At 42.5% G+C, this 27988-nt stretch overlaps 1 protein-coding gene across 5 annotated transcripts in view; it reads right to left on the bottom strand.

The window, feature by feature from the left end:
* Positions 1-27988, bottom strand: part of FLT3 (fms related receptor tyrosine kinase 3) — a 179473-nt gene that overhangs the window by 29477 nt on the left and 122008 nt on the right. For all 5 annotated transcript variants that reach the window (XR_012241492.1, XM_073613376.1, XM_073613372.1 and 2 more), the window contains 7 exons: positions 25180-25348; positions 20486-20592; positions 13871-13982; positions 9175-9350; positions 5736-5836; positions 5515-5647; positions 15-119 (listed from right to left, as the gene is read on the bottom strand). Coding sequence is in view for 4 of the 5 variants with exons in the window: in XM_073613376.1 (XP_073469477.1) it covers positions 15-119; positions 5515-5647; positions 5736-5836; positions 9175-9350; positions 13871-13982; positions 20486-20592; positions 25180-25348 (903 nt within the window). In the remaining variant the exon portion in view is untranslated. The remainder of the gene's footprint in view (positions 1-14; positions 120-5514; positions 5648-5735; positions 5837-9174; positions 9351-13870; positions 13983-20485; positions 20593-25179; positions 25349-27988) is intronic.

Here is a 27988-nt window from a genome sequence, read left to right as displayed (position 1 = left end):
TATCCTTTACCTACCTTTCAGCATTTTGACAGCCACCTGCAATGAGACCCCTGGTTTGCTGATTCCATATGCTGTAGCAGTGACCACTTTTCCAAATGCTCCAGAACCGATTGTGTCACCTAAAATTTATAAAGTAAAGAATTAATGTCTGTGTGTTCTGTGAGCATACCACTCTATCACTAGATTAAAGTGTTACTAAACCCTGCATTCACTATAACTAGTCTCCCATGGTACACAGAGCATTATTGTAGTAAGTATAAACTGCTAAATATCTTTTCTCATCAGCAGTTAGAGCAGTCTTGTGACTTCTATCAGTGTCTGGTTAAAGCTTGTATGAGGAGTTGTCATTCTCCTCTGACTGACCTATGAGGCTGCAGGACACCTAACCTTCTGTCTAGACAGTGCTGACTGGCCCTGTGCCGATCACATTCACCCTCCCAAGAAACAAAATTACTCTCTAGCAATACACACCAAACTGAGCATGTGCAGCTTGTCACCAAGGCTCTGTTCTATCAGCAGATAGATGGGGGACTGTTGAGGAAGGGGAGTTTAAGAGAAAACAGATTAACCCCTTAGGTTCCACGGTGAGTATAACAAGCATGTTTTACTACATATACAGACTAATTTTACTGTTGTGGGATTAGTAACACTTCAATAGATAATCTTCATATTAAATGGATTGCACAAAATCGTCATATTATCTTGGATTAAACTAAAGCCAAGAATAGAATTCACAGAGCAATAGTCTTACTACAGAGCCATTGAGGCTGCATTCACACTTGGCGTTTTCAGAACACGCGACAAGCGTACTACAAACATGTCAGAACGTGTGAAGCTCCATGCCTGAAAAGGTTCTTTTTTGGCACTTTTTTGGCACGTTTGTCACATGTAGGGTGCAAATGCAGAAAAATATGCAGAAAAAGTGAGTGGGTATGCGTGATCCCACTACGCGAAGTGTGAATTGGGCCTATATTAGCAAAAATTACTCTGACCAATTAAGCAAAAGATTAAGCTTCTGGACTGCCTTCCACATTTGGAAAACTGAAAGGAAGCTGCTGAGCTGTTGTTTTTTAATGTTATAAAACTTAGACTCAAAAGTGTGTTGCGAGGGGGCTCTTTGATGGAAGAAATGTAATAGTGACCATTGAAATGAACATCATGCTGTGATGTCTGCAGGTTTGGCACCTCAATAGGATATACATAACCTGGGAGAAAGACCAGAGACTGCTATTTTCCGTTCCCTGTCAACTGTTATCAGTTAAGAAAATATTATTTTTCATTCTTTTTATTGTGTGTGTGTATTTCACTAGTATTATGTTGAGAGACCTAAATTGCACTTATAATCAGATTCCTTGGGGTCATTTCAAATTACCTTAAAATGAACAGTGCCAGGCCACTGCAGATCTCTTCAAGATCTGATCATTAACCACTTGCCTACCGGGCACTTACACCCCCTTCCTGCCCAGGCCATTTTTCAGCTTTCAGCGCTGTCGCGATCGTGCTACACTGTACCCAAACACATTTTTTTATTATTTTCTTCACACAAATAGAGCTTTGTTTTGGTGGTATTTAATCACTGCTGGGTTTTTTATTTTTTACAAAAAAAAGACCAAACAAAAATTTTGAAAAAAAAAATGTTTTTTACTTTTTTTCTGTCAGTAAATTTTGTAACTAAGTAATTTTTCGGCTTCACTGATGTTTGCTGATGAGACGGCACTGATGGGCACTAATAGGCTGAACTGGTGGGCATTGATGAGGTGGCACTTATGGGCACTGATGAGGTGGCACTGATGAGAAGGCACTAATAGGCTGCACTTATGGGCACTGATAGGTGGCACTGATATGTGGCACTGATGAGCACTGATAGACGGCACTGATGGGCACTGTTAGGTGGCACTGATGGGCACTAACAGGCGGCACTGGTGGCTACTGATAGGCGGCAGTGGCGGGCACTCATAGGCGGCACTGGTGGGCACGGATAGGCGGAACGGATAGGCGGCACATTTGGGCACTGATGGGAATTGATGGGTGGCACTGATGGACGACATTGATGGGCATTGATGGACAGCAGTGATGGACATTGATGGGCAGCACTGATAGGCAGCACTGATTGCCAGCACTGACTGGCATGGCTAATGGGCACTGACTGGTGGCACTTGTGGGCACTGATTCCTGCCACTGGTGGGCACTGTATGCTGGCATTGGTGGGCACTGTATTGTGACACTATATTTCTTTATTGTAATCAGGGCACTGATGATCAGTGCCCTGATTACATTCCTACATGTCCCCCTGTGAGGAGATGCCGCTGATCGGCTCTCCTCTCCTCACACTCTGCCAGTGTGAGGCGAGGAGAGCTGATTACCGGAACTTCCTTGTTTACATATGACCGCTGTGATTGGACACAGCCAATCACATGGTTAAAGAGTTGCTAGGACACAGCGCGGCCGCAATCACCACGCACCCGTTCTGGGACACCGTCATATGACATCGTCCCAGAATGAGAGCCGCACTGCCCCGCTGTCATTTGACGGTGGGCGGGCAGCAAGCAGTTAAAGGAGATGTATGGCCAAAGCTCTTTTGGCCCTACTTCTCCTGTAGGTCACAGGAGTGCACTTAGTTTTATTATATATGAAATCAATATTCTTTTACTATGTGTTATATGTTTTACTCTCAATAAATATTTCATAATGTAATGTATAGATGGTTTACTTTACCTCCACTACCCAATTGCTTCATTTTAAAGTCCCAACCTCCTATTCATTTATTATCGAAAACCGGGATGGAGGAACACTATTATTCCTCATTTAAAGTCCCAAAACCCCCTTATTTAACTCTTTAGTTCTGCATTCCTGTGACCCATATTTAGCTAAAGACCACTGTCCTCTGATATCACTCAGCTGGTCTAGGCTCTGGAGAGATCCCGGCTTTAATGTCGGGATCCACTCATATGCCTGACTCAGCGCACTGCTGAGAGTCTGAGCCAGCTGCTCCTCCCCCCTCCACAGCCCAATGCTCCATTGAATGTTGGAGGGGCAGAGCAGAGAGGTGGTAACTGGCAGTCACTGGCTTTCTGCTAACTGAAGACTGAGAACTGAATGATCAGCAGCCTTTGATTGCTCAATTTTCAAAGAAGAATCAGAGGGGGACAGGTACAGCATTGGACCAATGCTTCATCCGCCTAGGTGAATATGAGACTTTTTTTTTATGAAAGACATGTAGCAGAATACATTTTGGCCTAAATTTATGACAAAATTTGATTTTATTGGATATGTTTTATGACAGAAAGTAGAACATATTTCGCTTCAATACCGGGGCACTTTCACCCTCTTCCTAACCAGGCCAATTTTGTGCTTTCAGTACTGTCGCACTTAGAATGACAATTGCACGGTCATGCAACACTGTACCCAAATGAAATTTTTATAATTTTCTTTGAGACACATAGAGCTTTCTTTTGGTGGTATTTAATCACCACTGGATTTTTTTATTTTTTTGCTTAAAAAACTAAAAAGAGACTGAAAATTTTGAAAAAAAAAGGATTTTTCTTTCTGTTAGAACATTTGTAAATAAATAATTTTTCTCCATCACTGATGGGCACTGATGAGGCGACACTGAAGGGCACTGTTGAGGAGGCACTAATATGCAGCACTGATGGACACTGATATGTAGCAATGATAGGCAGCACTGATGGGCAGGCACTGATGGGCACTAAAAGGCAGCATTGATTGGCATCACTGATGGGCACTGATTGGTGGCACTGCTGGGCACTGATTGGCACTGATTGGCTGCACTAATGGGCAGCACTGATGGGCGGCACTGACGAGCAGGCACTGATGGGCACTAAAAGGCAGCATTGATTGGCATCACTGATGGGCACTGATTGGCATCGCTGCTGAGCACTATTAGGACTGCACTGATAGTCAGTATCTTGATTATCTGTGCAGGTCTCCCCTGTAAGGAAATGCTGCTGATCGGCTCTACTCTCCTCACACTCTGCCAGTGTGAGGAGAGGAAAGCCGATAACTGGCATTTCCTTTTTTACACATGATCAGCTGTGATTGGACACAGCTGATCACATGGGTAAAGAGCCGCTTCAATGGCTCTTTACCAAGATCGGGGATGCGCCGTGTCCCAGGGACACAGCTTGCCACCGACCGCCGCGCTGCGTCTCCCCCGCGGGCACCGCCCGTCAACTGCCTATACGGCGGGCGAGAGGTGGTTAAAGTGGTTGTAAACCCACTTTGAAAAAAAAAAAAAAAAAAAACTAACACCTGCAAAACAAAGGCATAATGAGCTAGTATGCACAGCATACTAACTCATTATGTAATACTCACCTCGCTGCTGTGCCTGTACACAGCACCGGCTGGCGACATCACTCCCGGGGGTTACTTCCGGGTATTGCGGCTCCGGCGCTGTGATTGGCCAAACCCGCGATGACGTCACTCCCGCGCATGCGCCGCCGGTAATGGCAGACTCACTGAAGCAAACGCCACGTACATGCCATTGCTTCAGTTTGCTTCAGTGCGCATGTGCTGATGACGTCGGCACATGCAAATACAGGGATATCTCCTAAAATGTTCAGGTTTAGGAGATATCCTGGGTATCTACAAGGGGCCTTATTATAGGCTTACCTGTAGCAAAAAGTGGTCTGTAAGGGTTTACAATCACTTTAAAGATTGAGTGATTTTTGTCAAAGAGACATGTTTCTACATTTTTATTGATTTGATTGGCTACAGCCTGTGATCAGTGATCAGCCATGGCTGCCACTGTCGGAATACAATGTCCCCCATTCACCTGGTTTGTGTGGCTATAGGAATCTGTTTGCTTTTTTTCATTCAAACCAAAAATAACAGTGTATGGACAGCTTAAATTGGTATTAAAACCAAAACCAAAAATGTTATATATTGCAGCTTACTAATCAATAAATGTGGTGGCTGCATTAGTTTTCTTTTTTTAGTTTTTTTCCCCTCTGTTTTCACCTTGTGATCTGGTCAGTAACACGCCTCCTGTAATAGAGTGCCCCCCACCCTGGATGAAGGAGCACAGGGGGCACCTTTGGACAGCAGTATTGCTAATTGGGGAGGGGGGGAAGGGGAGTGGGTTAGTGAATTTAATGCTGCTAGTACATCTAACAAACTGAAGCTAAACTCCAGGTAATATTTTATAAGAAGTTACAGCAAACATTTTTTTTTCCTTTTGGGATAAAGGTTTAACATAAATAAATAAACAAATACAAAAAGCTGATCATTGTAGGCATCCCTGCTAGTAATAGATGGTTTGTCTCATCTCTGTAACTAATACATTTGCAAGAAAGCTTGTTTTTTTTTGGCTGGATCACAAGATAAAATGAGACGAAAGAAAGCCTAAAAAAGAAAAGGAATGCAGCCATCACATCTAAGAATTGGTAAGCTGCAATATAATAAAATTTGCTTTTGAGTTGGATACGACTTTAAATGACAAATTCTGATTGATTGCTTCGGATTACTGTTTTGCAGAGTAAAAAGCTAGTAACTCACCAATTTCCAGATTCTCTCTGGGAAATTCCCATTTTAAGTCATACTCTAACACACTGAAATCAATGTAGATATATTCATTGTCTGAAGGACCAACATACTGGATCATCAGGAGTTGGCTTTCATATTTGTATTTCTTTTTAAGAAAACAAAACAATAATGCATTAGATCAAATACTAGCATAAAGTACAAAAATATTCAATTTAAAACAAATAAAATGTTACCTTCTTGTACTTGCACAACACCACCATAAATACAATGATTACAATAGTTAAACAGAGGCCACAAGTTCCACTTGCAATTGAAAAAAGAAAATTATTTTGTTCTACAAAATAAAACAAAAAGAAAATCATAAGTCAATGTCAATGTAATACTACTAAGATAAAAGGTGTATATGGTAATGCAAACAGCTTGCACTAATGAGCTGGTGACATTTACCATAAAACTGAATTGGTTGCCTTTCCTATATCTATTTGTGTATCTATTATTCCAGCCTTATCAGTTAAAGGTACAGCCCTCCTAACTCAGAAGCATTCCTAAAATACAAAATGCAACACAGTGACATTTTCTTTACAATATTTATAGTGAACCTTCAACCTAAGGCTCGGTTCACACTGCCGGGACTTGTCATGCGACTTGAGAGTTCAAGAGAGTGCACTCCATTAATTGCAGTGGAAATGTTCTAATTGGTGCAACTCAAGTCGCAGCGACTTAGAAAAAGGTTCCTGCACTACCTTGGGACAACTTCAGCATGACTTGCATTGACTTCGGTTAATGAAGTCGCAAGCAAGCCGCAATAAAATCGTATGGCAAAGTCACACCCTAAGTCACGCGACTTTCCCGTTACGAGAGTGTGAACCAAGCCTAAAGCTAATGTCATGTTGCACTGCCTCCTTACTCCTCCCTCTCTGGATAAACAGTATACTATTAAAAAAAAAAAAAAAAAAATATATATATATATATATATATATATATATATATATATACACACACAGTCAAGTCCATAAATATTGGGACATCGACGCAATTCTAATCTTTTTGGCTCTATACACCACCCACCACCACAATGGATTTGAAATTAAACAAACAAGATGTGCTTTAACTGCAGACTTTTAGCTTTAATTTGGGGGTATTTACATTCGAATCAGGTGAACGGTGTAGGAATTACAACAGTTTGTATATGTGCCTCCCACTTTTTAAGGGAGCAAAAGTAATGGGACAATTGGCTGCTCAGCTGTTCCATGGCCAGGTGTGTGTTATTCCCTCATTATCCTATTTACAAGGAGCAGATAAAAGGTCCAGACTTCATTTCAAGTGTGCTATTTGCATTTGGAATCTGTTGCTGTCAACTCTCAATATGAGATCCAAAGAGCTGTCACTGTCAGTGAAACAAGCCATCATTAGGCTGAAAAAACAAAACAAACCCATCAGAGAGATAGAAAAAACATTAGGTGTGGCCAAATCAACTGTTTGGAACATCCTTAAGAAGAAAGAACGCACTGGTGAGCTCAGCAACACCAAAAGACCCGGAAGACCACAGAAAACAACTGCGGTGGATGACCGAAGAATTCTTTCCCTGCTGAAGAAAACACCCTTCACAACAGTTGGCCAGATCAAGAACACTCTCCAGGAGGTAGGTGTTTGTGTGTCAAAGTCAACAATCAAGAGAAGACTTCACCAAAGTGAATACAGAGGGTTCACCACAAGATCTAAACCACTGGTGAGCCTCAAAAACAGAAAGGCCAGATTAGAGTTTGCCAAACAACATCTAAAAAAGCCTTCACAGTTCTGGAACAACATCCTATGGACAGATGAGACCAATATCAAGTTGTACCAGAGTGATGGTAAGTGAAGAGTATGGAGAAGGAAAGGAACTGCTCATGATCCAAAGCATACCACCTCATCAATGGAGCATGGTGGTGGTAGTGTCATAGCGTGGGCATGTATGGCTGCCAATGGAACTGGTTCTCTTGTATTTATTGATGATGTGACTGCTGACAAAAGCAGCAGGATGAATTCTGAAGTGTTTTGGGCAATATTATCTGCTCATATTCAGCAAAATGCTTCAGAACTCATTGGACGGCGCTTCACAGTGCAGATGGACAATGACCCGAAGCATACTATGAAAGCAACCAAAGAGTTTTTGAAGGGAAAGAAGTGGAATGTTATGCAATGGCCAAGTCAATCACCTGACCTGAATCCGATCACTGAAGACAAAACTGAAGGGAAAATGCCCCAAGAACAAGCAGAAAACTGAAGACAGTTGCAGTAGAGGCCTGGCAGAGCATCACCAGGGATGAAACCCAGTGATTGGTGATGTCTATGCATTCCAGACTTCAGGCTGTAATTGACTGCAAAGGATTTGCAACCAAGTATTAAAAAGTGAAAGTTTGATGGATGATTGTTAATCTGTCCCATTACTTTTGGTCCCTTAAAAAGTGGGAGACACATAAACTGTTGTAATTCCTACACCTTTCACCTGAATATTGGGACATATATTATTATAAATATATATATATTTATTTATTTTTACTGTTATTTATTGGTGCAGCTACCTGCTACTCGGGTTCCAAGGAAGCCCTGGGGGACAGCTGCACACCCATTGCTTTCCCTGACCATCTGCACATGTATGGGGTTTCCCACACATGTGCAAAGAGGCTGTTAAGGAGGTCCCTAGCCTCTTCCTTTTTTATGCATGTGCGGGAAATAACCTGCACATATGCAGATGTGCCAGAGGGCATTGCCGGGACCCGAAGGCCGGGGGAAGAGCTACCTAAGCGATGGACAGAAGGTCTGCTTTAAATTTAGCCAGCAATGCAGATATTGGGGTTTATTTGCTAAAGGCAAATCCACTTTGCACTACAAGTGCACTTGGAAGTGCAGTTGCTGTAGATCTGAGGGGGGCATGCAAGGAAAACAAAAAACAGCATTTTTGCTTGTACATGATTAGATGATAAAATCCAGCAGAGCTTCCCCTCATTTCAGATCTACCCCTTTCCAGCGACTGCACTTTCAAGTTCACTTGCAGTGAAGAGTGGATTTGCCTTTAGTAAATCAACCCCATTGATCTGAAACTACCAGCACTTTGTTCTTGGAGTCTGACTTCTGGGTCAAAATGTATGTAAACCCTAAATCTATTTTTCAGAATGTTTCTCATCGTGACTCACTGTATTTTTAATTTTTTATGTTAATTATTTTTGTGAATCTGTTGCAAAGTTTCTTACTTGGGGATCCTATCAGTAACAGTACTTCCCATTGCAGGTTAACAATGCAAATCCACTGCTTATGCCTGGAACCCCAAATCGGGTTTTATTGTAGTACAAGTAACTACAAGGATTATTCTTAGAGGGGTTAAAATAAACATTTTAGCTTTAAGCTGGCCAAACATGGATTGAAATTCAGCCGGTTCAGAAGGGACCAGCCGAGGTTCGATCTATGTATGGGCAAGACTGATTGTACCCAAGATGATCCATCGATTGACTTGGGTACAACCAGCCTGTTGGATTTTTTACATTTGCGTACTGCCAGCAGCTATAGCTGGGAAAGCCCCTGGCACCCCCACAGTATAGGATTTCTGCCTTCTTGTTAGAAAGTTATCTAACTTGTAAACAAACTTAATGTGGAAAATTGGCAGATAGAATGATACTGAAGAGCTGAACGTACCTTGGTGATTGTATAATGTCTGAGTGCACGTTATCCCAACAGAATTGTTTGCACAACTGCAGATGATAAATGATCCCCCGTTATTGTCCAGAATCAGGGAGCTACTGAATTTCCAGGCCTTTGTAGATCTTTGTGGTGATCCATATGTTATCCCCTCTGTGATCACTTCTGTGCAACTTTTAAAAAAAAATAACCTCAATAAAGTAAAAATTTAGGCAGATGTAGGATATATAAAATAATGCAGACTGTATTCAAACGGAATTCCAGCAGTTTCTGTGTTTATTATAAGTCAGCAGCTACAGCTTGTGGCTTCACAGCCGGGTGCGCACTGTTCATGCACGAGTTGTGCGTCCTGAATGGTCGGGCAATCTTCTGGGACCTGTGACATGTCCCAGAACATTGCAGGGAGGTAGGGACCACCTAGGGGGAGAGGAGAACTTCCGCTCGAGTCACCTAGAGAGTGGAAGTGGGAGCTGGGTACCTGTCAAAACTAGGTACCCACTCCCTCACCAAACAAATGACATGCTAAATGTGGCATGTCAGGGGGTAAGGAGTCCTTAAAGCAGAAGTTCCACTTTTGGGTGAAACTCTGCTTTCAGTAATACATTTTTTAGGAAAAAAAATAATATGTATATATAGATCTATCTATCTATCTATCTATCTATCTATCTATCTATCTATCTATCTATCTATCTATCTATCTATCTATCTAGATATATGTAGAGCTTATTCCCCAAGGAGCTGCTGGAATTTGCCCAGGTTCCTCACTGTAGATAGCCCTGCAGCCAGGCACACGATCACAGTCACTGTTTTCCTCAATAACCAGTTTAGGTGTGTTCATTTTTTTTTTTTTTTTGGAGAACTTGGATAGGGTTGAGGGAATTAAGTGGGATGCTCCAAAAACAGAACTATGTACAGGCCGAGGACAGTGAACTCCTTTCTGTAAAGCTGAAGCAGTCCTTGCATATAGCAAACTGTGGACTTGGCTTATAGTAGAAGCCGTTAGATGTAAAAATCTTTTGGAGCAACAAGAGCAAAGTTCCTTTACAAGGAATCAGATAGATTAAGCTCTTTGGGACACCAGCCAATGTCCCCTTTAGTCAAATACACAGCTGACTCTCTAGTACAAGAGGGCTGGCAGTCTGTACTCGCAAAATATCCAGGGACAGTTGGTTGCCTCCTTCCAACTTCCAAGCAACACATTTTTCCAGTGATACCAGAGTAGATCTTCAGCAGACCGCCCCACAGTCTGCTCTCTGTCACTTCAGCATTGTGAGGCTTTAGGCTGCCTACCTAAGGCCTCAAGAAACAGCAAGCACATGGCAGCAGCCCTCCAGGCTAGACGCATCCTTTGCAGGAAAAGACCCAGAAGTACCTCAGAGAATATTTACAGACTCTCAGCAGCCTTCTGTGCCCAGATCCCTGAGATTGGCCAGGGCCGTATAATATTCATCCTGCCATCTGCATAGCTCCACACTTATGATCCAGAAAATTCTACTACTCTCTGGAAAGCAGAGGGCGCTATCAGACTGGCAGCAGCTGAGACACTGAATAGACTTAAAGCGGAAGTAAATCTATCCATAAAACTGTTTCATTTCCGGCACGGAAGGTTTTAATAAATCTGCAAAAATTCTGTGTTTTTCTGTCAACCTAAATGATTTTAGCAAATGGCTGCAATATAACAAAGAGTGAAAAATTTAAGGGGGTCTGAATACTTTCCGTCCCCACTGTAAATATTATATATATATATACACACACACACACACACACACACACAAACTCTTATCCAAGCTATTTATTTCACAGAGCAAAATCTGATATGTTGTGTTTTTATAACATTTAGGTTGCAAAGCATGGTGCCCATTTTTTGGGGAAAACCACCTCAATATGTCATCTACCTCTGTCTAACAAAAAACGCATACGGGGTTATGTCCTTGAAGTCTTTCCTCTGATTCTTTCAGCTGTGTTTGTTGCAAACAGACTTGTTCTTTTCCCAGCTCCCCACTAGAAGTTCCCTTTGCCAGTGGTGCATTAGGCCTGGGGAGGGTGCATGTGATTGGAGCTGCTTCAGACAAATATAGGCTGAATATAAGTCATAGACTCTCCTGAGCCCAAATAAATAGATGTAAAAGTAAAATACTTGGTTGTCTGTGAAATTGGATGCCCCTAAAGTCCCGTACACCGCAAGATTTTCTTATACATGCTGTATATAATTGAGGGATGTTGGCACCAAAGTCTCAAGTCCTACTCATCACAGTATTACTGAAGAACAACTCAGAATTTTACCATTTAACTGGCGTACTAAAGGTACGGGGTCCATCAGTGATTTTTTTGCGGAGGGAGGAAAGGTACAAGGTTTTTTAATTTTAAAAAAATTGAAAACAGTTTTACCCCCCCCCCCCCCCCCCCGCTGTCATGGTCTCAGATCTGTGTGTTGGTATCTAATGTCCACAGACTCAGACAAAGGTGGCAAAACCAAGATCACTGCTCTGTCCCTTTGCATAGCGTATATACATTCAAAGAATTCATAAGAATTCCATCAGGGAGCAACTCCAAAGGGAACTGTGCTCATTACACTGGCAGAAGCATGGCCAAGGAGATTTGTAACGAATGATGGAATGGATGGAGCCTGATGGGGAACTGAGGGACTACTTTTATTGACAGCGCACTGCAGTGGGAGAATCCATAGTCACTGTTCAGTTAATTAGAGACCTTTGAATCCGCCCATTGCAGTGCACTGTCAATCAGGAGTACAGTGGATCTTATACCTAGTACACAGGGACCGAATGTCGGGCGACATCGGCCGGTTCATTAAAAACCGCCCGACATTGGGCCCGTGTGTATGGCAGCCGGTCTGGCAGAAGCAAGCTGTTAGGCCAGCTTCTGTTGGACGAGCAAGCTGGAAAACCAGTAGCCCACCAGCTCCCAATCAGCGCTCTTAGCCAATTTCTGAGAACGCTGATCAGAGTGTTCTGGTGGGGGAGCCATCTCCCTGTCAGAACACAATAGCTCAGTGGGGGAGATCACTGTACTAACATCAGATTATTAGTGCAGCGGCTCCAACCAGGGCCGTCAGTTTTTTTTCTGTTCGACCTGCTGGGTTGAATGAAAAGAAAAGAGTGGTGTGTTCTGCCCACCTAGTGACAAGTCATTTCTCAAATATGGGCATTATGCCAGTGTCAGTTATACTACTGACATTGGTGCAAATGCTTGCCTGAATTAAGTGAAGGTAGTTCTTAACCACTTATCCGCCCGGTTCATGTACATATATGTCGGCAGTTTGAAGATGGATATCTCGGTAACGGCAGCAGCTGCTGCCACAACTGAGGTATCCATCTTTAGAGCCGGCGGTTCTGTTTAGGATAATGGTGGTCTCTGCAGCCGATTCGCAGCGAGATCACCGTTATCGGCCGTTGGAGAGGTATCACCCCCCCTCCCGCCGCTCTTCAGCGACCTCCGCCACTTACCGGAGCCGTCGGCAGTGGCGGAGGCGATCGGGGCCTGTCAGTGTCTGTGTATGGAGATGAGTGAGGGGAAGATGGCCCCCACCCGTCTCCATACTATAGCAGGGCGTCAAAACGTCAATTCCGCCCATACGTCTTAAAGGAACATTTTTCTGTTGTAATTTTTTCAAATGGCAAATTTTTTTTAATTTCTTTTTTTATTGCATTTAAGTCCAAATATGAGATCTGAGGTCTTTTTGACCCCAGATCTCATATTTAAGAGGACCTGTCATGCTTTTTTTCTATTACAAGGGATGTTTACATTCCTTGTAATAGGAATAAAAGTGACACAATTTTTTTTTTTTTAAACATGAAAAAATAAATAAAATCAAGTAAAATAAATTACAAAAAAATATTTTTTTTTTAAAGCGTCCCGTCCTGACAAGCTCGCACGCAGAAGCGAACGCATACGTGAGTAGCGCACACATATGAAAATGGTGGTCAAACCACACATGTGAGGTATCGCCGCAATTGTTAGAGTGAGAGCAATAATTCTAGCCCTCGACCTCCTCTGTAACTGAAAACATGCAACCTGTAGAATTATTTAAACGTTGCCTATGGAGATTTTTAAGAGTAAAAGTTTGACTCCATTCCACGAGCGGGCGCAATTTTGAAGTGTGACATGTTGGGTATCAATTTACTCGGCATAACATTATCTTTCACAATATAAAAAAAATTGGGCTAACTTTACTGTTGTCTTTTTTATTTAAAAAAGTGATTTTTTTCCCAAAAAAGTGCGCTCGTAAGACCGCTGCGCAAATGCGGTGTGAAAAAGTATTGCAACGACCGCCATTTTATTCTCTAGGGTGTTAGAAAAAAAACAATATATAATGTTTGGGGTTCTAAGTAATTTTCTAGCAAAAAAACTGTTTTAAACATGTAAACACCAAAATCTCAAAACGAGGCTAGTCCTTAAGTGGTAAGGAGACTACTGCCAGAAAAATGGCATTATAACTTTATTAAATTCCCCAGAGAATCTTCTCCTGTTTGATAAGGGGTGGCTAAACAAAGACATTCCTGATGGAAAGGAGAGACTGAAGACTCGCTTTATGGACTGTAAGGAGTTGCAGCTGTATTATGTTTTCAAAAACTGCTTCTAGACACTTTTGACTTGAACAAATTCCCTTGTATGCAAGTCATAAATCACAATGCACCTACCATAGCACTGACTCTCTCCAATATAATAAACTTACTTATGAAACTCATCATAGCTTCTTAGCCATTTCCAGTTTGACAATGGATAGCCCCATGATTGACATGTAATGTTTTTCATATTGGATATTTTACATTCCACTTCAGGCTTTTCTAGTAAGAATAAAAAAACTTAATTTAGATTTATATTATGCAATTCTTAATTTAATGTCAGTTTCAAGCATACAGAATAGATCTAGATCTTGCCAGGACGAATACAGATGTTGGCTCTTTCTAAAATTTTGCAAGTATATGTGAGTATCGAAACCTTGCAACAGAACATGTGCAGATATCCTCTTTATATTTACAGAAGAATGGGTGGGCACAATAGTGTTTTGGCTCCACAAGTCTTACCATATTGGTTGATTCACCTGGGAGGCACCATCTTCCCCTAAGTTAGAATATTTTTTAAGACTTTCAGTAAATGGGACTCCTCCCTGCTGAGCTCCTGAGCTGCTGCTCTGTTTGTACATTCACATTTGGAGCGTGGCTCCGTCACGCATCCGCTCGTTCCTCATTGGCTCACTGTCTGTGATTGACAGTAGCAGAAGCCACTGTCTCAGCCAATGAGGAGGAAGAGACCATCCTAGGATCAGGATGGGGCTCAGGTAAGTATTAGGGGGCTGTGGGGGGATGCTACATACAGAATGCTTTAAAAAGCCTTGAGCCTTTACAGCCACTTTAAGTATACATTTGCCTGCACGGAATGCACAGGTGTTCAGTTAATCCGTATGCAGGCAGTCCCATTCTATTGTCTATTGGGACGCAATGACTGCATGATCTCTACTTTCCAATTAGACATCTGTGTGTGTGCATGTCTCTGAACTCCCACCGTCTGTGTGCACCCAGGTCCAATTGGGAGCTATGTCCGTTCAGCCGGCTGCGCCCCAATAGACATGAATGGGATTGCCTGAATGGGGATGCGCAGAAAACACCTGTGCATCCTGTGTGTGAAAACGAAGCCTGTTGCACTGATTTATGCTTAACCGCTTCAGCCCCGGAAGATTTTACCCCCTTCCTGACCAGAGCACTTTTTGCGATTCGGCACTGCGTCGCTTTAACTGACAATTGCGAGGTCGTGCGACATTGCAACCAAACAAAATTGACGTCCTTTTTTCCCCACAAATAGAGCTTTCTTTTGGTGGTATTTGATCACCTCTGCGGTTTTTATTTTTTTGCGCTATAAACAAAAAAAGAGCGACAATAAATACAGGCTTCCCATATTTTTCCCCCAAAAATATATAAAAAAACAAATTTGTTCCTCAGTTCCTCAGTAGGCCGATATGTAGTCTTCTACATATTTTTGGTTAAAAAAAAAAATCGCAATACGCATATATTGATTGGGTTGCCCAAAAGTTATAGCATCTACAAAATAGGGGATAGTTTTATGGCATTTTTATTATTAATTTTTTTTTTTTACTAGTAATGGCGGCGATCTGCAATTTTTATCGTTACTGCGACATTATAGCGGACACATCGGACACTTTTGACACTATTTTGGGACCATTGTCATTTATACAGTGATCAGTGCTATAAAAATGCACTGATTACTGTGTAAATGACACTGGCAGTAAAGGGATTAACCACTAGGGGGCGATTAAGGGGTTAAGTGTGTCCTAGGGAGTGATTCTAACTGGGGGATGGGCTTCAACTCACATGACAGCGATCGCTGGGGATGGGCTTCAACTCACATGACAGCGATCGCTGCTCCCGATAACAGGGGGCAGTGATCCCTGTCATGTCACAAGGCAGAACGGGGAAATGCCTTGTTTACATAGGCACTTCCCCATTCTGCGGCTCCGCGACATGATCGCCGGGAGACCAGCGGACTTCGAGTCCGCTGGTCCTGTGGGCACGGTCCCCCTTATGCGGCGGGCGTGTGCACCCGCTAGCCCCACCAATTAAAGGGGACGTACAGGTACACCCATTTGCCCACCGCTGCCTTTGTGCCGACGTATATTGGCGTGCAGCGGTCGGCAAGTGGTTAAAGTGTTACTAAACCCAGGAGCTTGCATTCATAATATGGATGCACAGGTACACGGAACATGGAAATACAATTATTTTTGTAAATATAAACTGCTAAATACCTTTTCTTATCAGCAGTATATAGCAGTCTTGTGACTTCTATCAGTTCCTGGTTAAAGCTTGTAGGAGGAGTTTTCATACTGCACTGGGCTGTCCTATCAGTATCCAGGACCCCTGACCTTCTGTCTAGACAGTGTTGATTGGCCCTGTACTGATCACATGCACTCTCCCAAGAAAATAAAACTATCAATACACACAAACTGGGCATGTGCAGAGTGACTCCAGTAACTGTCTTATCCGGACATGTTCTGGAGTCAGTGGAAGAAGAGGAGGATCTGTGCATAGAAGATCAAACAGCCTTTTTTACACAAAGCTGAGGATTGCCCTCTTAGGTTCCACAGTGAGTATAACAAGCATGAGTGTGTGTGAATGAGACAAGAAACTTAGAAGACTTCTGCTAAAAATGAGTGTTAGTTTAGTCTGACTTTTGTTTTTTGTTTTTTAATATTTTGTCAGAGGATAGACCTATGTTTATCCCAAGCATGTTTAAATTTAACTTATTCAACTCATGTGGTCATTGGTAGATGTCACGTTTTTAGCAGTTTCCTCAGTTTACTCCATGACTTGGACTTTGGATGATGGGGTAAACAGTTCAATCTCTGTATTTGCAGACGATACTAAGCTAAGCAGGGCAATAACCTCTCCGCAGGATGTGGAAACCTTGCAAAAAAATCTGAACAAATTAATGGGGTGGGCAACTACATGGCAAATGAGGTTCAATGTAGAAAAATTTAAAATAATGCATTTGGGTGGCAAAAATATATATACACTATATCTATACACTGGGGGGAGAACCTCTGGGGGAATCTAGGATGGAAAAGGACCTGGGGGTCCTAGTAGATGATAGGCTCAGCAATGGCATGCAATGCCAAGCTGCTGCTAACAAAGCAAACAGAATATTGGCATGCATTAAAAGGGGGATCAACTCCAGAGATAAAATGATAATTCTCCCACTCTACAAGACTCTGGTCCGGCCGCACCTAGAGTATGCTGTCCAGTTCTGGGCACCAGTCCTCAGGAAGGATGTACTGGAAATGGAGCTAGTAAGCTAAGCTAATAAAGGGTCCGGAGGTTATTAATTATGAAGAAAGGTTATGAGCACTGAACTTATCCTCTCTGGAGAAGAGACGCTTGAGAGGGGATATGATTTCAATTTACAAATACCGTACTGGTGACCCCACAATAGGGACAAAACTTTTTCACGGAAGGAGTTTAACGAGACACGTGGCCACTCATTAAAATTAGAAGAAAAGAGGTTTAACCTTAAACTACGTAGAGGGTTCTTTACTGTAAGAGCGGTAATGATGTGGAATTCCCTTCCACAGGCGGTGGTCTCAGCAGGGGGCATCGATAGTTTCAAGAAACTATTAGATAAGCACCTGAACGACCACAACATACAGGGATATACAAGGTAATACTGACATATAATCACACACATGGGTTGGACTTAATGGACTTTTTTTCAACCTCACCTACTATGTAACTTGTATACTTTTATTATCAGTGCGCTCCGATTGTTTATTTATGTTTTTCCAACAGCCTTTTATGGTTTTAAAAATAATGACTCTATATTTATAGATGAAGTATTATTTGCTAAAAATGTTATATAATGAATTTTAGACATGGGCAATTTGTTTAGTTCGGAATTCATTTCTTAACGAACTTTGACAAATTCGTTAATTCCGAAATTTCCGAATTTTTCAATTTCTGAAACTCAGAATTTCGAATTTCAGAATTTCGAATTTCTGAATTTCGAATTTCTGAATTTTTAAATCTCCGAATTTCCGAAAAAAATCTAAATTTTGGAAATTGGGAATTTTGGGAATTTCAAATTTCCGAAAATTCAAAATTTCTGAATTTCGGAATTTCAGAATTTCAGAAATCCGAAAATTCAAAATTAGGAAATTGAAATATTCAAAATTTCATAAATTTAAAAATTCAAAAATGTGGAAATGTGAAAATCCAAGAATAATGCCCTGTACACACGGTCGGATTTTCTGACGGAAAATGTGTGACAGGACCTTGTTGTCGGAAATTCCGACCATGTGTGGGCTCCATCACACATTTTCCATCTGAATTTCCGACACACAAAGTTTGAGAGCAGGCTATAAAATTTTCCGATAACAAAATCCGTTGTCGGAAATTCCGACCGTGTGTACACAAATCCGACGCACAAAGTGCCACGCATGCTCAGAATAAATTAAGAGACGAAAGCTATTGGCTACTGCCCCGTTTATAGTCCCGACGTACATGTTTTACGTCACCGCGTTCAGAACGATCGGATTTTCCGACAACTTTGTGTGACCGTGTGTATGCAAGACAAGATTGAGCCAACATCCGTCGGAAAAAATCCACGGATTTTGTTGTCAGAATGTCCGATCGTGTGTACAGGGAATTAGAGTGAAAATCTGAAAATTCGAAAACCCGAAAATCTGAAATAATAACTAATAATAAATATTAAATTATAGGTATTGGAATTTCCTTTCAAATTTGGCTGTTAGTGAGCGTAATGAGTACGAATTTATCCGAAGTTACGAATTATCTGAAATAACGAATGCCGTATCTAAATGAACGGAACGTAATGATCTAATAATAATAAATAATAATAATAATAAAACCTTTTTATTATTATTTATTATTAATTTGTTCCATTCCATTTGTTTAGATGCGGCATTCTTTATTTCGGATCATTTGTAACATCGGATAAATTTGTATTCATTACGTTCACAAACAGCCAAATTTGAAAGGAAATTCCAATACCTATAATTTAATAGTAAGTTATTATTTCGAATTTTACTGATTTTCTTTCTTTTTTTCAGATTTTTGAATTTTAGGATTTTCGAATGTTTGAATTTGCGAATTTCCAAATTTTAGAATATCTGAAAATCTGGAAAATTCGAAATTCGAAAATTCGGAAATCCAAAAATTCGGAAATTTGAAAATGCGTAAATCCGAAAATTCGGAAATGTAAAAATACGAATTTTCGGGTTTCCGAATTTTTGAATTTCCAAATTTTTTCCAAATTTCCAAAAAAAGCAAAAAAATTTATGAAACGAAAATGAAAACAAATACATTTTTTGTCAGTGCACATGTCTACTGAATTTAAAGTACTCCCATAGCACATCAGAAGTACCCCTTTTGGTTACATATACCAGGGATATGCAATTAGTGGACTTCCAGCTGTTGCAAAACTACAAGTCCCATCATGCCTCTGGCTCTGGGTGTCATGCTTGTCACTGTCAGAGTCTTGCAATGCCTCATGGGACTTGTAGTTCTGCAACAGCTAGAGGTCCGCTAATTGCATATCCCTGACATATACCATTAGTTGGGAAGAAAACAGCTGAAATCACCAAATTGCAGAGGATGGTTAGTACATTGACCTTACACAGCAATGGAATCTCTCTATACTTCCTCATACACTCCAAAAGGGTTTTGGCAGATTAATAAGATTCTGTCCGAAAATGGTATGATGGGATAATAAACTCAGAACTCTGTCAGAGGACTGGAACTTATGTTCCTCTTAACTAAGGTATTAAATATGGCTTGTGCTGGCTGCTATACCAATACCCCCACCCCTTCTCTATAATAACCACACCACAACAGATTGGAGTTGACATAACAGCCTTTTATTAACTAAAACATAAATAACAAATGAATAACAGATCAATAACATAATAACCTGAACACACAGTGCATAAAGAATGGAGCCATCAGGCCCTAATGGGCATCAAAACAAAGGCAGTTCCTGTGTGTCACTTCTCAGCCCTCCATCCGTAAAACCACCAACTCAGAGATAACTCGCAGATACACATCCCACTAACTGACGGGTCCCTACACCTTACTTTTTTGTGCCCATATGAACCTAAAAGGACCTTGCACCCCGCCAGTCGCCTTACCAGGCTTCTCACACAAAACAAATTATCCAACACAGAATGCCAAAAAATGCAGGGCGGAAGGGAGGGAAGTTGTTCTCTGCTGGCTGACCTCCAACTGAAGACCACCCGGCTAACAAACCACATCCCCCATATCCCCCAAAACTCCACCCAAACTCCTTGCCCCAATCAGATCAAATTTTCCTTGCTTATTTAGTTCAGCCAAACTTCTCCTTTACCCAAAACCATAGGTGTGCGCAACCTATTGCATTAGAGTGTGCACCCTTAAGCTCAAACACACATGCATGTGCGGGTGTCTACATATATATGACCCTGGCACATTGATCTCCCTGCCGCCTCAGTGAAAGAAGAGCATAAACACTTCTCTTATGGCAGAGCCAGTAGGAGGGAGAGCTTTCCCCTGTTTCCGCTGCTACACAGAGCGATAACACTAATGTGCACGGGGTGATTAGGGTGTGCCTGGGCACACCCGGCACACCCTGTGCGCACGCCTATGCCCAAAACCCTTTAACTCTTGTCATGCCAGCCCTCTGTCTATTGTTCTTCTTGCTTTACTCCGGGCCTCTCTTTCTATGTACTTTGTACAGAGCTGCTAAATGTTTAACCATAATAATGAAGAAAATAAAAATATAAACTCACGGAATACATTTACAGTGAAGGTTTTCTGAAGCTGGACATCATCATTGTCTGCATAGAATACAACAGAGTCTCCGGGCTCATAGTTATGGCTGCAATATTTAGATATACTGAAAAAAAAAAAAAAAATCAAAGATTGAACCACTTGACCGCCGAAAGGTTTTACTCCCTTCATGACCAGGGCATTGTTTGCTATTCAGCACTGTGCTAATTTACCTGGGACTTGCGCAGTCATGCAACACTGTCCACAAATTACATTTTTATAATTTTTTTCACACAAATAGAGCTTTATTTTGGTGGCATTTAATCACCACAGGGTTTTTATTTTTTTGCAATATAAATAGAAAAATACAGAAAATACAGAAAAATAAAAGTGTTTTTCTTCTTTTATAAAATTTTGCAAATAAATAATCTTTCTTCATAAACTTAGGCCAAAATGTATTCTGCTACATTTCCTTGGTAAAAAATAACCCAAATCAGTGTAGAGCATTTAGTCTGTGTGAAAGTTATAGTCTACAAACTATGGTTTCTATATTTTAAAATTAAACAGTCATGATGTACTGACGTCCTATCTCATTTGAGGCTCTAAAATGCCAGATCAGTACAAATACCCCCCAAATGACCGTTTTTTGAAAAGTAGGCAGTCTTATTTAGTAAGAGGCTTGGCAAGTTTTTTGAAGTTTTTTGTTGAGAAATTAAATAAAATGTGTTTTTTTTACTTGATTTTTTTTTTTACACTTTTATTGCTTATAACAGTGATGATACTACTATAAGCAATAGTTTCAGTGGTCATGAATGGCTTTCATTCGTGACAGCTTGCCTACTATTGTGATCTGTGATTGACTACAGCTAATCACATGCTACAGGGTACCAGGTACCATGTGACAGGGGTGTGTGCCAATCACAGCATCACAATATTAAGCAAGCAGTCATGAATGGAAGCCATTCATGACTGTTTTATTCGCATTGTAATCATCTGATCACTATGATTGGTCATAGAGGTCACATGATGCGGCTGGGTACACATACCGGTAGGTCACAGGATCGTGCTGCTGCCTGCACCGGGTCACCATTACCAATATTTCGCTGAGCCTGTAGCTGCTACCAACTTGCAATAAAAGTACTGTAGGTGGGGAGCAAGCGGTTAACATAGGAATGGTTTAGGTTTTTTTTTTTTTTTTACAGTGGCACGTCAGTCAAAACTGGGAATGCCACTTCAGGCCATAAGAACTTTATTGTGTGTTATTCCCACAGCTCTGTCACTTTAAATGATTTATAATATGAATGTATTTAGACTGCTGCTGTTCAACTAGAACCTAAACATATGGTCCTTGTATCACTATTCCTATTTTGACAACAGCGCTGTCCAAAATTCCTGTCTAGTCCTTCTCAAAACAATTGTGCAATGTGAAAAATATTCAATATGACCTACAGTCAGTGGCGTAACTAGAACCTTCAGGGCCCTGGTGCAAGAAACCATGATGGGCCCCCCCCCCCTTCCATCCAAGCCCCGGGCTTCCAATTTTGGGAGGGTGTCCATGTACATTGTCCCAAAACCATGCTTCCCGCTTGACCCCTGGGACATGCATCCAGCGCAATCACAGTGGCCCTTTACCATGTGATGTCAGCTGATCACATGTAAACAAACTTGCCGGTTATCCGCAGCCCTTTCCTCCCACGCTGTGTCTGTGTTAGGAAAGGACTGCCATTAACTGTCAAGAATGTCAGAAAATTGTTTACACTGATAATCAGTACCCCAATCATCACTGCCCATCAATGCCGCCTACAAGTGTTACCTATCAGTGCTCATTAATGCTGCCTATTAGTGCCCATCAAATCTGCCTATCAGCACCACCTATCAGTGCTCATTAATGCTGCCTAACAGCGTCCATCCGTGCCACCTATCAGCACTCTTCAATGCTGCCCATCAATACTGCCTGAGTTCTGCCTATCAGTGTTCTTCAGTGCCCATCAGTGCAGCCTATGAGTTCTGCCTATTAGTGCTCATCAATGCCCATCAGTGCCACCTATAAGTGCCCATCAATGCCTCCCATTAGTGCCTCCTATCAGTGCCCACCAGTGCCTCCCATCGGTGCCCGTCTCAATGCCCCCTAGTGCCTTCTCAGTGCCCCCTATCAGTGCCCCCTAGTGCCTTATTAGTGCCCCCTAGTGCCTTATCAGTGCCCCCTAGTGCCTTATCAGTGCCCCCTATCTGTGCCCCCTAGTGCCTTCTCAATGCCCCCTATCAGTGCCCCCTAGTGCCTTCTCAGTGTCCCCTATCTGTGCCCCCTAGTGCCTTCTCAGTGCCCCTATCAGCACCTTCTATCAGTGTCCCCTATCAGCGTCCCCTATCAGCACCTTCTATCAGTGTCCCCTATCAGCGCCCCCTATAAGTGCCTTCTATCAGTGCCCCCTATCAGTGCCCATCAGTGTCTTCTATCAGTGCCCCCTATAAGTGTCCCCTATCAGTGTCTTCTATCAGTGCCCCCTATCAGTACCCCTATAAGTGCCTATCAGTGCCCCTATCAGTGCCCATCAGAGTCCTCTGTCTTCATAGGACAGCATGGCTCTGAGCGGAGAGCTTGTCTCTCAGGTAACAGCAGCACAGAGACACCGGCATTGACAGTTTTATATCCCTCTCCGACGGAGACCGTCCGGTCTGTCCTCTCTTGCACGGGATGACAGAGGACACACAGCTGATCTCTCCCTTCTCCCCCCTCCCCTGTGTGCTCCGCGGGAAATGTGAGCTCGTTAGCTGCACACTTGACTGCCCGCAGAGCACACAGGAGAGGGGAGGGAGGAGAAGGGAGGGATCAGCTGTGTGTCCTCTGTCATCCCGTGCAAGAGAGGACAGACTGGACGGTCTCCATCGGAGAGAGATATAAAACTGTCAATGCCGGTGTCTCTGTGCTGCTGTTACCTGAGAGACAAGCTCTCCGCTCAGAGCCCTGTGAATAGCAACCCCGCTGGGCCCCCGCACAGTGACAGAATGCCAGGGCCCCATCGCAAGTGCGACTGTGGCGACCCTGGTAATTCCGCCACTGCCTACAGTGCATAGTGTATAACACCAAACCAGTTTAACAGTCCACCAAAAAAACATATGAAGAGATCCTTAAACATCAAATGAATCCATCCAATATTGTATAATAAAGTGCTGCCACAAATTGTCCTTCTTATAGTGCTCCTTATTCAAAGTGCTCCAGTGCTGGTCATATGTGCATATATGAGAAAAGTGCTTCAGTGCTGGTCATATGTGCATACCGGCATATGAGAAAAAGTGCTTCAGTGCACTTTCTGTGCCTCCTCCACCACTCTGTCTGTTATAACACTCACCTGGATAGTTTCACCCTCAGTGTTTCGCCTGCCAATCAGGCATCTTCAGAGGTGTTTACCTCTGAAGATGCCTGACTGGCTGGCGAAACGCATTGGACGGGACTATCCAGTGACATCATATCCAGCCAGTGGAATTCACGCCGTGGCGGTGCTTCCTGGTCTCAAAGCAATTTTAACCTTTGCAAAAGTGAGTGTAAATCTGTTGTTTTTATGGCATTTTTTTAATCCACTATGTGGATCCCTCTTATGTTCCCTTTGTAAGAGTCATAAGGAGTGTATTCCCTGTTTAAACTGAAGGAGAGGAGGAGTTGCCTGAGCTTTGTAAAAACCCAGGTGGGTAATATCCACATGCCCATAAAGATTTTGTAACTGAGAGGCACAAAGTCAAAAGAATCTGGTGAGTGTTATAACAGACAGAGTGGTGGAGGAGGCACAGAAAGTTTAGAGCACTGAAGCACTTTTCTCATATATGCACACATGACCTGCACTGGAGCACTTTGAATAAGGAGCACTATAAGAAGGACAATTTGTGGCAGCACTTTACTAAACAATATTGGATGGATTCATTTGATGCATAAGGATCGCTGCATATATTTTTTTTATATATTTTTTTGTGGACTCCTAAAACATGATTGGTGCTAAACACTATGCACTGTACAGTGGTGAAAATAAGTATTTGACTTACGTTCGACTTGAAACGCGGGCTCATCCCTATTTACAGCAAAGCATTAAAAGAGAAGTGTGGCCAAAGCTTTTTGACCATACTTCTCTTCTGGTTCACAGGAATGCACTTACTTTTACACTCCTGTGACCCAGAATCAGCTAAAGCCCACTGTCACCTGACATCAAAGAGCTGCTCCAGGCTCTGGAAGGATCCTCACAATAATGTTGGGATCTACTCAGATGCCTGATCGGCAAATGGCTCAGTCCCTGCTGAGAGCCTAAGCCAGACACTCCTTCCCCTACTCTGAGCTCCAGTGAGCGCTGGAGGAGCAGAGCAGAGAGTGGGGACTGACAGTCATTGCTCTCTGCTCAGAGCTAACTGAGAACTGAGCAATCAGTGCCCCCTATCAGCGTGATCTCTCGGCTCTCTGGCTTAGAGCTAGTGGGGGATAACTGCTTCATCACAGTGATGCTGCAGCCAGAGAGGTGAGTATATATGTTTGTTTGTTTTTTTATTCCGAAACTTCTCCTTTAAGTACCAAACTCTGCTGTTGCTAAACAGAAAGCACAGCATACATACTGCATGTATACAACAAATAGGTTCAGGATCAGGAGAAAAGAACTGTAAATATTATCCAATATTTTTTACAGCTCCCCACATACACATAAACATACGCATACTGTAGTACATTAGTGTATACCTTCTTCCATTCTTTTCAGTGATAACAGCACATTTTGAGGGTTTAGACCGATGAATCCAAGAGCATCTTCCAGGGGGAAATGCTTTAAACTCTGCAACAAAACAATGTTCTTCCCGGCTGTGTATGTCCTGCTCCTCACTTGTCACGTCCATGTCAATAAACCCTTTATCTAAAACCGCATTAGAAAAGTACATCGTTAGTAACACGACTGTAACTTACATTACTGAAGGTGTACCACCATCTCATCCATTGTGTGTGCAAGGGCCACTGATAGGGCAGTACAGCCAGCCCTCCTGTGCTGCGCCCGGGCCCCATCAGTTTAAAAGGGGGGCCCGGACACCTGCTGACCAGGAGGCCAGCTGTACTGTCTTATTGCAGACTCCAATCCTCTTCTGCCTCCCCCCTGCCAGCTTCTCCTCCTCTTTCTCCCTCTGGCTGCACTGCAGGGGTCCTTACATATGCGCCCCTTCCATCTGCTGTCCAGACCCCCCCATTTGCCCCTTTCCCCCACAGCACTGCTGGCTTCCCTACTCACCAGCTGCTGCAGGCACACAGGGGGATGTTTCTGGATGGAGAGCAGGGAAATACATATATAATTTATTGGCCCCTTCCTTTCCTGAATGAACACAGTGAGTGATCAGTACCAATCACTCCTGTGTCCATTCATCACTGAAGCAAAGTAAACTGTGTTTTCTCTGTTTCAGTTTGTGAATGAGCAGGAAGCTTTAGAGTGCTTCCAATATATTCATCTGTGCAGCTGAGGCTGCAGAGAAAGGGACTGATGTCCTCAGTCATCTCTGGTGAGGGGGGGGCTGTCAGGTAGGCTGTAGGGGGGCCCGTGATTTCTAACAGCAGCCCTGGTGTGGGCTGTCATGGCTGACTCATACATGGGTATGGTGTCATATAATACATTAATGACAGTCAGGAGTTACATAGTTACAGAGTTACATAGTAGGTGAGGTTGAAAAAAGACACAAGTCCATCAAGTCCAACCTATGTGTGTGATTATATGTCAGTATTACATTGTATATCCCTGTATGTTGCGGTCATTCAGGTGCTTATCTAATAGTTTTTTGAAACTATCAATGCCCCTTGCTGAGACCACCGCCTGTGGAAGGGAATTCCACATCCTTGCCGCTCTTACAGTAAAGAACCCTCTACGTAGTTTAAGGTTAAACCTCTTTGTTAAAGAGGAGTCTTGTTAAACTCCCTCCCACAAAAAAGTTTTATCCCTATTGTGGGGTCACCAGTACGGTATTTGTATATTGAAATCATATCCCCTCTCAAGCGTCTCTTCTCCAGAGAGAATAAGTTCAGTGCTCGCAACCTTTCCTCATAACTAAGATCCTCCAGACCCTTTATTAGCTTTGTTGCCCTTCTTTGTACTCGCTCCATTTCCAGTACATCCTTCCTGAGGACTGGTGCCCAGAACTGGACGGCATACTCCAGGTGCTGCCGGACCAGAGTCTTGTAGAGTGGGAGAATTATCGTTTATATCTCTGGAATGAATCCCCTTTTTGTAATCATTGTCACCCATGGCTGAAATTTGTTTTATCAAAGCACTAAGTAGATAAGACTGAACACCTATGTTTGGAAATGTATGATAACTCATATATCACTAATAATAAAGCTAAACTCAAGGTAGATACTGTATTTAAAAAAAACACCACATAACCAAGCTGTGCATTAAAATCCTAACATATTGTACATACAAATAGTAGCTATACCTGATGCTATTTTCATATCAGCTTCCTGTAATTCTCTGTACAGAAGAACCCAGACTGGCAGAAGGAGCTTGGCAGCACTGAGACAGCCAGGGCTCTCAAGACGTGGTGATTAACACTGAACATGCTTACTGGATGTGAGAAAACAAGGATGAGCACATTAGTGTGCCGATGCTCCTTCATTTTACAATCAACAAGATGGTGGCGAAGGGTGACAATGGAGGCACAATTTCAGAAGCCATTTTTTCCTATAGTCACCTAACAGATAAATATATATATGATATACAGTATATGTACAGTATATAGAGATGCATATGACTGATATTTGTAGGTTATAACCTTGCCAAAGAGTTCTACTTTAACGGGCAAGTAAAGCTGGCCATTGAATACTGGAAGTTCACCCGTCTCCTGCTCATTCAGTCAATATTTAAACCAACTTTATTCGAGCCAGTTGGAAAATTATCAGCCAAACAGTGACTGCAGCCTATTAGATGCAGTACCTGCTTAGCACTGCCATTGTATTCAGACAGCTGCAGCATCATAGCCAGCAGTGGAGATTCCTGCATCCATGCTGTTAGCATGGATGGCGGAAATCAATTGATTCTGTCTTGTTCAGCCCATGTGCTGAATGAATGAAAATTGGGATGTCTATGGCTACCTTAAGCCCTTCTTACAAATTCCATAGTTTTTAAAAGTCCAGTCCAGGTTACTAGGATCAGGGCCGGTGCTAAACTTTTTTTGCGTCCTAGGCAAGAACAGTTATTTGCACCCTCCCCCCCAAATTTTTTTTACACATTTCCCCCCCTTCCTGCACGTAATGCCACCCCTTTTACCCTACACTCCCCTTCCTGTATACACTGCCCCCCTTTAATCCTACACCCCCTTCCTGTACTCACTGCCCCCTTTAATGCTACACCCCCTTCCTGCATTCACTGGCCTAATTTAACGCTACACCCCCTTTCTGTACACACTGCCCCCCTTTAACTCTACATCCCCCTTCCTGTATACACTTCCCCCCTTTAACCCTACAACCTCCTTCCAGTATACACTGCCCCCCTTTAACCCTACACCACCCTTCCTGTATA

The sequence above is a fragment of the Aquarana catesbeiana genome, linkage group LG02, assembly GCF_042186555.1.
Source record: "Aquarana catesbeiana isolate 2022-GZ linkage group LG02, ASM4218655v1, whole genome shotgun sequence".
Lineage (NCBI taxonomy): Eukaryota > Metazoa > Chordata > Amphibia > Anura > Ranidae > Aquarana > Aquarana catesbeiana.
This window is presented reverse-complemented; position numbering and strand designations above follow the sequence as displayed.